Source organism: Brachyhypopomus gauderio, chromosome 16 (assembly GCF_052324685.1).
Source record: "Brachyhypopomus gauderio isolate BG-103 chromosome 16, BGAUD_0.2, whole genome shotgun sequence".
Taxonomy (NCBI): Eukaryota; Metazoa; Chordata; class Actinopteri; order Gymnotiformes; family Hypopomidae; genus Brachyhypopomus; species Brachyhypopomus gauderio.
In genome coordinates this window covers 8,292,654-8,303,892 of record NC_135226.1, presented here as the reverse complement: position 1 = coordinate 8,303,892, position 11,239 = coordinate 8,292,654, and the positions used below count along the sequence as shown (strand labels likewise).

At 41.0% G+C, this 11,239-nt stretch overlaps 2 protein-coding genes across 3 annotated transcripts; both read right to left on the bottom strand.

The window, feature by feature from the left end:
- Positions 1 to 602: 602 nt before the first annotated feature.
- On the bottom strand, positions 603 to 5,282 carry mgat1a (alpha-1,3-mannosyl-glycoprotein 2-beta-N-acetylglucosaminyltransferase a). The gene is made up of 3 exons (XM_076976496.1): positions 4,755 to 5,282; positions 2,968 to 3,992; positions 603 to 2,766 (listed from the first exon to the last, which is right to left on the bottom strand). Exons 2-3 carry the CDS (start codon positions 3,643 to 3,645, stop codon positions 2,068 to 2,070), a joined length of 1,377 nt encoding a protein of 458 aa, XP_076832611.1. The 5' UTR covers positions 3,646 to 3,992; positions 4,755 to 5,282; the 3' UTR covers positions 603 to 2,067.
- A 1,970-nt stretch (positions 5,283 to 7,252) lies between these two features.
- Positions 7,253 to 11,058, bottom strand: rnf183 (ring finger protein 183). 2 transcript variants are annotated; one of them, XM_076976500.1, is made up of 2 exons: positions 10,844 to 11,058; positions 7,253 to 9,920 (listed from the first exon to the last, which is right to left on the bottom strand). In XM_076976500.1, the coding sequence occupies exon 2, from the start codon at positions 9,837 to 9,839 to the stop codon at positions 8,901 to 8,903; it is 939 nt and encodes a 312-aa protein (XP_076832615.1). In that variant the 5' UTR covers positions 9,840 to 9,920; positions 10,844 to 11,058; the 3' UTR covers positions 7,253 to 8,900. The 2 variants fall into 2 exon arrangements, with proteins under 2 accessions (XP_076832615.1, XP_076832616.1); XM_076976501.1 differs by having other exon boundaries at positions 7,253 to 9,906.
- Positions 11,059 to 11,239: the final 181 nt, after the last annotated feature.

Genomic DNA, 11,239 nt, shown 5'->3' with positions numbered 1-11,239 from the left:
ATCATTACATAACAGCCCACGACGTGTTAAACATGCGCAAATTAAATAAACCGTGTGCACAATAATTCATTTTGTTTCTTTGTGTATATCTTATTTCAGAGTTAACTGTAAAATCTTTCAAGTACTCAATCCAATCTACTTTCTTTGTTCTGCAGGGCTTTTACCCGATTCCACACTGGAGTCCAGCCATGTTATTACACTGAATAATTTCCATTATTCACCTATGCTTAAATCCCCATTTAAAGATATTACATCTAATATAATCTAGGCATTTTTTACTAGCGTTGTTGGCCTGCAAGATGCCCAACATATTTTGCTACTCATTCCACATAGGGCAAACTCCCCATTACTTGTTGAGTCAGTGTAGGAACCTTTCTGAATGTGTTTTTTTTTTTTTGGTGAGGAGACCTACCACCTTTCTGCCAAAGACAATGGATCAGCCTGTTAATTTTGTCTTCTGTCTTGTGTGATCGTGCTCAACAACACATGGCTTCCTTTTTCTGAGTCCCATTTCCTGTACTTGAGACATTTTGATTTGTCTGTATCATGTTATGACAGTATGAGCCTAAAACAAACACTGAGTTTAAGTGGCAAGGTGTTTCTCTATTTTCTCAATTTATTAAATATTGATATTGCAGTACAACATACATTTCTATGAACAAAGCCATGAATTGACATTTCCCAGCAAAAGTATTAAAAAAAATCTACCCATGTTGCCCAGAATATAATAATCACCACCACCACCACCACCAATAATTTCAGTAAAGTTAACTTTAAAGGCACTTAATGCAGGGACAGGTGAGAATAACTCTATATACCGTACACATTATTTGAATGAAGTGCCTGATCGTTATTCTGACATGATCATATGCATATTATCAGTATTAATTATATTCATGATGGCAGCTTGGTATAATTCCAAAACATCTAAATTAAATACTTAAGTTTGTCTCCATTTAAGAATGTAAGATCAACCTGAGATAACTATATCAAACTATATCTTTGGTCTCATCTCATTGCCAGCCCTGACATTTATACATTTTTCTTGCTCATCATGTTCCCTTACAATGTAACTGGTAATTCTTAGAACATTTTTTCCCTGAAATACCTCTGACATGATACAAAAGCAGAGTGAACATTTCCAGAACAAACACCAATCTCTTCATCACAAACACATTATACATTATTACACATTATTAGAAAGACCTTTAAGGTGTACAGCTACTCAATAGTAATGGTAGGTGATGATTCTATACGATATCATTATTATAATAAATGCCTTGATTTGCTTGACTGAAGGTACAATACTGACCAACTACTTGTATAAAAAAGATGCTTAGACTTTAAGGTCAACAGACAGTGGCATCACATATAAAATTGCATAGAATAAGCTGATGGGACTTTAACTGTTATGCTATTGTCTACTGATATTCATTTGATATTTCCTCCTCTTCATTTTTACATAGCTTGTTTTTGAAAACAAATATTGTCCTCATATTGTTCCTGTAGCCTTTAAAAATATTACACTGCTGCTTTGCTGGTGAACTGTATCTATTCCAACTTATTTTCCAAACCACCCCTTTTAATCACTTTTAATATATTATGTAAAATTTATATTACTGATATAATTCTATCTATGAACGAGTTCTTCAAACTAAATCAAGACGGGGAGGAAATGTTAACTGTTAATGGTAAAATGGTAACTGTTGAAAGCAAACAGCAGGGGGCAATCTCTTCACGTTCTTCCCCTGTACAGTGCAAATTCTTGTAAAGCATGTGCAGATTCAAATAGGTACAAGATATATTATTTTACCCCTATCACCCCCTGAATTGTTTCTTATTATTCAACAACTGGTAAGTGCAATCACAAGGTAGGCATTCATAGAAGAAAAAAAAGGAAAATGTAACTGATGAATATATAGCCTACTGTGACCTTAAAAGTATTAACAGGTATAAAATTAATTTCTTTTTTGTATTAAGGTTAGCATATTTGCACCTTTTTGTAAGACATATATTCACCATTAAATACATTACTCATCTGTGCTGACTACACAGATTGGCAGATCCTTAGCTCCAACTTGGATCATACTGCTTCCAACCAGCAGGTGGTGCTATGTAGATTTGTCTGCCCCGTAAAAAAAAACTAACAACACCCCGATAACCTGCTCGTGGCACTCCAGACTTCAAGTCATCCATGAGCCCCAGGTTGCGCGCCAGCATTTTAAAACTCTCTGGGCTGGAATACTGCAGTCGGAAGGGTCCCGGTCCTGACAGCTTCCCACTCTGAAGCTCCTCTGCAGTCACCACGGGGGCACTGTAAACATCCTTCTCAAAAGCCTCATTATATTTCCTCTGCTCCAAGTACGAAAGATCCATTTTTGTAAAAGGCACAAATTCGGTATTGAGCTTAATAAAGCGGAGGTATTTGTCATAGAACTGACCCAAGCTCACACCCTTCCGACCAAATGTTAACGTCCTAGATATTTCAGGACGAATGCAAGACCTGTCTTTGCGCTGATCGGGATTCCTCATCCAGTCATCCCAAAACGAGGACGGCCATTTTGGCTCAAGCTCAAGCCAGAGTTCCTTCAACAGCATCCATCCCAGTCCTGGGAAGAAATCTGTCCTATACAGGAAGCTTGATTTTCCAGGATCAATGTATCCCTCCTTACCATTGTCATTCCAAGCCGACACACACCACAGAGTGGGGTCAGATTTCAGTAGAGGATAGAGGGCTTTGAAGTACTCAAAAAAGTCAGGTGCCACCTAAGAGAATAAAAGAGAAAAATAAGGTAAAATTGCTTAAAACAATGCACGTAACAACATTATTCAACAATAATTAAATATACCAAATTGCAAATATTTAACGACATATATATTAACAATATTCTGACAACTAAATCAGAAGATATGCTTTATGAACTCTTATACAAATTTGGATTCGATGAGAGAATTTTTGAGAAATACCTCCAAGTCATCCTCCACTACGATGACAGAGGAATATGCGAAGGTCTTGAACACCTGGTTTAGAGCCCAGTGGTAATGTCGTGAGATTTTGTAGTAACCCTGGAATTTCCTATGTGATGCAGGCACCGAGATGTCTGACAAATCAGGTTGTTTAATATGGGTCAGCTGACTGCCATATGAGGCGATCACATTCGCTGTCTCCGCGTGTCCACAATCTTGGCTCACGATGATTGGAAAGAGCTCGGCGGAAGGGCGGTACTCAAGTAGCTTGTCCAAGCAGCGTTTCACTGTCACTCGGTTACATGCCATGACCAAGATGGGTATGACCACATGAGATGGGTTTTTAACACTGGAGGCATTCTTTACTGCTGCATTGCCAATTTTATTTTCTTCCAACATCGACTTGTGCCTCAGGATTTGGAGAAGGATTCTGTTCTGTGACTCGAGTTCTGTCTCAAATGCATTAATTACTTTCATTAAATCCTTAATAATATTGCCATATTCTGTGTCTCTATTAGCTGACATATACTGGCCCTCCCCATATCTAGGATCTGTCAGCTCAACATTATCCAGCTTGCCAATGGGAGACCGTCCCAAGAGGACAAATATAAGAATGGCATTCCAAGCAATGAACAAGAAAGTACCACAAATGATTAGTGATCCTCTCTTGCGGAGCATGGCAGAAGATAACCCGAGAACCACAAGACAGGGCAGGATACAGGATACACACAGGACAGGACACTATGGGACAGTGCAGAGATATCAGGGCATCCAAAGGAAATGTAAAAGGGTCTTCTCACTAAGCACAGTTTAGGCATGGGTCAGGAAGATGAGTGATATGTGTACATGAATGTAATCATGTTTGGCTGGTAGAACGGTGAGTTCTAGAAGATGCGGCAGTGGAGTGATAAAGGTTGAAGGCAAAAACAGACATGTTCCTTGTTCCAAAATAAAGTCATAGGTGCTTTAGAGAGTCCTTCGGTTCTATGCCAAACTGCAAGGTGACATGGGAATTTCAGCAGTCACTGTGTGGATGAAAAAGAATCACAATTAGGCATGTTATCAACTGTGTCCATAAAGGCACATTCTGGTAGACAATGTATTGTGTTTCTGTAGTGGAGTTAATGTCTCACAAGATTGAGAAAAACATTTGAGAAGATGGCATGACAGAAGCACAGTAAATGGTAGCAAATATGTTACACGGTGGCTTCCAATGAAAAAGAATATAACATTTGAACTGGTAATGGATATGGCTCTATACTAAAAGACCCTTATTACAATCTATGGCTTTAGAACCACAGACGGACTACCCTTTCATTCCCTATACAGCAAGTACAGCAATAGGTTTGAGGTATGTTGTGCTCTGTAACTAATAAGGAAATACACGAGGTAGCTAAGTAAATGGTTTTAGAAAATGATTTACTCTGCTTCGTTTACGTTGTTTCGGATCACCGAGTAAATAATAAATTACCTAATCTTCATGCAAGACTCCAGAAACTAGGTACTAGGTACCACTGATCCTACCTACCTACACTTGAGGTCAAAGAGCAAAAATGAGGTAGAACCCGTGAAACCTAGTTTAAGCTTTTAGCTTAGGTGTGAGTTTACTTTGCCAACAGATCCTGTTAGATCAGCCTGCAAAACCGGTCTTCAGCCACAATCGTGTCTTTACCTTCTTGAACTGTTTTAACTAATATATAGTGCGTGTCTTGTAGCAAATAGTCTTCCCCCAGGAAGGAAATAAAACGCCTAGTGTAACATTATCTGTATAGGAACACAACATTTACCCAGCTGGCTAGCAACATGATGGGGTCTCCAGTCGCTCCTCATGATCGCCATGCTCGTCCATTTCCGTCATTCAAGTGTCCCGACCGATTTATTTTCACGTAAACTGAATGTGAAAACAATACTTTAGACCACGGGTCCTTAGTTAATCGCTTCTTAGTACTTTTTTTTACATGTATACGTCCAACACCCTACTTCAGGCTTGGTTCAAGAGTACAAGTGTAGTCCACTTCCGGGAGGAAGTCCCGCCTCCTGCAGTTACCTCCACCACAACGGTGACGTTCACTTCCGGAAGGAAATCCCGCCTCCAGCAGTTACCTCCACCACAACCAGAGACCGTATATTATAAAGGTATTTATTTATGGCTTTTTGACTAAAATCGATTATGACATTAGTGATACAGGCAACTTCACTCCAGACGCAGGCGCAACCCGTTAGAAAACCGAAAAAACCGACCCAGGCGTACACACTTTAATCTGAGCGCACTGGTGGCATAACTGGTAATGCAAACCGCTGGAGCCGGAAATTCCTCCCGGAAGTGAACGTCACCGTTGTGGTCAGAGACCGTATAGTCAGGGCAGGGCCCTGTGTGTGTGTATGTATGTATATTTTGATTTATACATTTTACCAGTCATATATATATGACTGGTGAAATGTATAAACCACAACCAGGGATGCTGTGCAAGGATGTTGGACAAATAGTTGGCCCCTCTATGAATATTGTGTTCCCTAATCAGCAATTATGTTTCACTATCAATCCACAATCCAAACTTGCTTATATAGTTCTAGGCCTATTTACCAGGGTCCCTGTAAAACATATGCATTGATTTGAAAGAACTGTCTCGGGGGCACTGAAGGCTATATAGTCGACAAATAAGATAAATCAGATTATATTGGTGGGGGCGGGGGTTTATACCTAATTTAATTTAATTAGGCTCCTATAAGCACTAGCATATGTTTGACCATTTCCCTCTCCATTCTAAAACATTTATTGAGAATGTTATAAAGTGCAGCAACATGGACTAAATGTGCTTGCACAATGAGATATAAAACATAATTCCATGAACTGAAGATTATTAAATAAATATTTCTTTAGTTTTAGATCTTTTCATATATTTTACATTCCCTCATCGAGTTGAGAATAACTGTAATGTTTTTAGAGAAAGGTTCTATTATCTGTTTTCTTTAAACCAGTAATATACTGGATTTCTATGATTTCTTAGCTATGAAAACGCAGTGAATGTTTTCAGTAAGTGGTCGTTTCAGGTTGTGTGTCTTCCGGACCTTCTTGCCTTTATGCTCCATTTCATATTGAGATAAACACAGCACATGTCCAACGAATCGATTATTCTGCAAAACACACGTCCAAACACACAATTCATTAATCTCGTGAAATCTGTTTAAAGAGAAGTGTTACTTTCAAACCCTGTCAGGCCACAAGGGTAGGCCTACACTTTCTAATCTCTTGCGGTTAATTTAGGTTAAAATGCAAGGATTGGACCAAGCTGTAAAACAGCAGTTATCTGCAGGAAATGTCTTCCACATACATTTCAGGTTTGATCGCACAAGGTCAGAACCAAAGTCAGTGAGATACAGTCTGTTCTCCATTATGGACCAGCTATGGGAAATGAAGGAACAGCCTCCAATTTAAATTAACTTAGGTAGGGAATAAATCCCCAAAGCACACGTGGATAAGCTCAGATTTACGTCAGACAGGTAGTGATTGCAAAAGTGGGGCTTTTGAGAGATCGAATCAAATGAACCAATTGATTCGGAAAATGATTCCGAATGATCTTGTGAGATGTTCAAATCATCACACGCCACAGTGACATCTAGTGGGCAACCAGGGCCTAAATCCACAACGTTCTCTTAGCAGAAACAGAAGTAATGTGTTTTTTCTTTCTTTTTTTTTTTTTTTTATGAAATATGGCATGAAATATTCCTCCATAGCATATTGTGTCCCTAAATATATTTTAGTCATGAAAACATAATTTTGCAGAGAACAGGGTTGTTTTAATGATGTCATTAAGATGCATTTTCATTATGATATATAGCTGACATTATTTATTTTACATTGCAAGGTAGGGAAGTGATTTTGTAACACTATTTATTAAACATTACAAGTAATCAGTTGTAAGCAGAACTGATTACAAGTAATCAGTAAACATTCTGATCTCAGACCATCTGCTTGAACTTAAGTGCGGACTAAAACGCGCGAAAAGATTCGAAACGTATCGAACTGCGTGACGTAACGAACCCCGTTTTTGAAACAGTCACGTGACTTTCCCCTTTTGAGTGTTTCGGAACACCGTGATTCAAATGAATCGATTCAGTTCGATTCCGCGTTTCGAATTTGACATCACTACAGACAGGGTCTTGGTTACAAAACCGGTTCACTTTGGACACATGCCGGGAGGGTCGTCAGCATGAGGAATACTGTTTTATCAAGTATTTGTGATACATTACTGTAGGTTTGCCACTGCGCATTTCATTGGCCATGTAAATCAAATCAAATCAAATATATTTGTATAGCGCTTTTCACAACATATGTTGTCACAAAATGCTTTACAGGATTTACAAGGTTAACAATATTATGGGTCCAAATCCCTAATGAGCAAGCCCAAGGCTTGAAAAAGAGAGCTATCCTGGAGCAAACTAGAGTTAAGTGTAGTGTATGAGCAGTACACTGGTCAGGTATGAGCAGTAACTGGTCAGGCACGTCTTCTTGAAATAAGATTCACTGACCACTGAGGTACCACTTCAATTAATCGCCTTTCAATCTAAACTTAGATTCAAAGCTTGGCACTGAGGTAAATTAGTAATATTTTGAGGCCCACTCAGATGGGTAAAGGTATTGGTTCACTGATATGATGTAAAAGGCATGACTACTTTCTCATTGCCTTGTCAAATATGGTGTGTCAAAGTGTACTTACTGCGGGGTTATCAGTTGAAAAATACAAAGATTACATCTGAATGTTTTCTGACTGTGTTTGGTGCTATCAAATACACCAATGTGGAATTGAGGTTGAAATCAATCAGTTCTGTAGACTTTATCATTTGCTGTGAATAACCTCTGAGAAATGGTTAGTCACCTGGATTTGCATGAGGAGGACCTAATCTTGGAGTATGAATCACTACTGAAATCACTGAAGCTAGGTTAGAAAACCACGTAAGAAACATTGGATTTTTAAAGAGGGCACTAGAGGGCACATAAAGGCTAAGATAAAGGCCACCGGTCCCTATGACTTGTGGATAAAGGCCACAAGTCATACGATAGCACAGAAACATAGACAATGTCTTGAAACATTCCCCCCTCTTCAAATACTCCAAACCGCATTCCAAAGCCTCCTGGCTCAAATTGCATTTACATTTAATGTGAAAAAATAACCCTGTAGGTATACTGACTCACACAAAACTACAATCAAACACTGGCACGAGGTTTTGTGAAGTCAGTGTTTTTAAATTGGTCCTCATTGCCGGGCCATACCCAAGTTTGAGTTCACTGTTTAGTATTAACAATAACATTTCTTCAAGTAATGACATTTCATCCTATTTTAATGTAAAGCCTCTATCCTTACTTATAACTAATACACAGCCAACCAGATGCTTATTGTAAAGCTTCTGTAAACTGTATTATGAATAAACACACAATAGTATCATTATAAAACTGGACCATTATTATGTAATTTCATTAAAAATATTAGCATGCACATTAATGCCTCTGTCAAACATAAAATTTAAATGTGATCGCACAGTAGCCAATGCAAGAACATTCGTGTTTTGTTAATGTAAGATAACTGGAAAAGATTCAACATTTTACATCATAAAGTATGTAGTAACTGTAGAAAATATGTGCTTGTAGTTCAGTCTGAAGGCCCTTTGCTTCAGTGATAATCATCATAGGGCTCTTCCCTCTGCCCAACAGTTTGTACCTCCTATTTTCACTGAGGTCCCCGCATAAAGAGGGGGTGTAAAACTTGCAGTGCCTCATTGCAAAGTCTGTCAGTCTTATCCTGATGTTCAGTGCGTCTTACACAAAAGGAAAAAGGTAACACAAAGCGTCAAGATCCACAGATCCGTCTGGTGACACCCGGAATATTCCAGGTTTCTCCTGCCCATGTCTCAGCTCCCCTGGGGGGTGAATCTCACTACCCGTCAGTGTGGTTGTGATGCATGTTGCCCCCCTCTGGAGGATATGTCACTTGTGGAGGTCTGTTTGCAATATCCGTCAGGTTTGGCATTACTACAAAGATCAAGATGCCTATTATCATCATAGCCACGGCGACGACGACAATGGTGATCACCACTATGTAGTAGCAGCCGTTGGAGCGCAACGTCCTCCTGAAACGTCCCGCTGTCCTGTTGGGAGGTCTCCCCACGTCTATTATGGTAACCGGTGCGAGACCTTCCTCCATCGCCCTGACAGGCAGGTTGTGGTCAGCATGCCCTTCCCTCTGTTGTTTGTGAAACACAGGGAGGGTCAGACTCTTCTTGCTACCCCCCGGCGGGGGCTTCTTGAGGACCAGTTTGCCCTTGCTGCGCTCAAAGCGCACGGACTGCGCCCGCTGCATCTGTAGCGGCAGCTTGCGGAAGATGTCCTGGTTGTTTCCGAGCTGCGGCAGGTCTCGCCCGTGCCGGATCTCCGTCAGCTCCCGGCACACGGGGCACGAGAGAGTCTTGATCTCCGTCGAGGTGACGTTGATGCGCGCCAGACACTCCAGGCAGAACGTGTGTCCGCAGGCCAGGAGCTTGGGCGTCTTGAAGACGTTGTCGTAACTGCAGAAGCAAACGGGGCACTCCGTGTCGTCCAGGTTGTCCTCGGGGGGCCGGATCCCACCTTTGCCGTGGCTGCGCCTCTCCTCGCTCCGGCCCCGCTGCCTCCTCTCCTCGCGCTCCCTGTCTCGCTCCCTCCGCCGGCTACGCCGCTCCCCATCGCTGCTTCGGCTCCTCCGTGGCTGCCGCTCGTGTTTTCCCGGCTTCTCTTGCGTCCGTTGGCTGCAGGCCTTCTGGTCGCACTGAGGCTTCACGTTGGGACTGAGCCTCCGCTTGGATCCTTCCGCACAACGTCCCTGTCCGCAGTCGCTCATGGCTCACAGCTCCAGGCTTCGGCAGAGCAGGAGAGTCAAAGCGCTCAGTGTAGCTGAAGTGCTGAGTCTGTGGGGCGAGATCTAGAGATATGCTATCAGTGAGTCACATACCGAGTATAAAAACACTGTCACTCTGGTAACATGACTCTGGGTAAATCTATGATTTGCAACCATGACTGTTCAGATGAACCTCAGAAGAAATCCCACAACATTCCAGTAAAATGGCACATAAAACTGGCATTAAAACCACATTCACAATACCTCCAATATAATACTCGGCAAAGAAAATTGTAAAAAAAAATAATAATAATAAAATAAGTTTTAAGTAGAACATAGACAAATAAGGTTCATGATAAATGTGTTTGGCTACTTTATTCAGTCAATCAGTGACTATTCAGTGATTTTATTCACAATGGTCCAAAGTGGAAATAAGGGGTTGCAGGGAACTGCATCTGGACTAAAACTCCACATTCATGTTGATATTATCATGATGTAAATGAGCGGAGTGCACTGCTTATGAAAGTCTGTCGCCTAGACTTCCAAATGTCATAGCAACCTATGTTTTCACAACATGAGTGTTTAACTTTAGAGGACTGGCATGGGGACTTTTGCAGTCTTAGTAACATTAACGTGACCTCAAAACCCATTTCATGGATCTGTAACAAATTTGAATTACGGTGAGTGAATTCTCAGTAAATAAAATGGGCCAGGCAGACAGTCTAAGGTTCATATGTGACATTCAGTCTCAAGACTTCCAGTTAAGATTCTACAAAATCATCTGTCTTACACAATACAGGAATGTGTGCTTTTTAACGACAGTCAACAAGACACCTTCCAAATAATGTCAACACTGACTTGTAACATTTTGTTCCTGGTCCAATTTCCTTATATTTGGCAAGCACCAAGATGAATTATATTGCTTTAAAAAGGTCCAAGGCCCAGGAAAATCAATCAAGTATAATGCAGAAGTGATTCACAGAGACAAACGAAAAAAATGCTCTAACCTGTGAAAACTGGAATCCTCATGTACCATCCGGGCTTGTCTGACTCCGAAAGCACAGACAGGACAGCATATAGTCCCGTCTACCTGTGCATTACATCCTGACTGGACGGGCCGGTCCCGAACTAAAGCGGCTCAACCAGCCGTGTCTTTACACCCTTCACTCGCATGCAGCTCTGCGCTTGTGCTCTGTACTCCAAGCTGTCTTCCTTGATGTTATCCCCCCCCCCCCACACACTAAACATTACTCAACCCCACCCCCCCTCCCCCCTCCCTCCCAGTCAGACCTGCTGGACTGGTCCAGGTAGTATTTGAACCTTCACACATATATGAAAGTACATAACTATTTATTTGGCCTTGCACATTGTTTGCAAGAGATTTAATGCGAAGCTCGTGTGTA

Bases quoted from the DNA above. Each gene is read 5' to 3' on its own strand.
- mgat1a (XM_076976496.1), bottom strand. From the start codon at position 3,645: ATGCTCCGCAAGAGAGGATCACTAATCATTTGTGGTACTTTCTTGTTC. The intron at 2,767-2,967 runs GTATTTCTCAAA...TTATTCTCTTAG, and splicing joins TAGTGGAGGATGACTTGGAG to GTGGCACCTGACTTTTTTGA.
- rnf183 (XM_076976500.1), bottom strand. From the start codon at position 9,839: ATGAGCGACTGCGGACAGGGACGTTGTGCGGAAGGATCCAAGCGGAGG.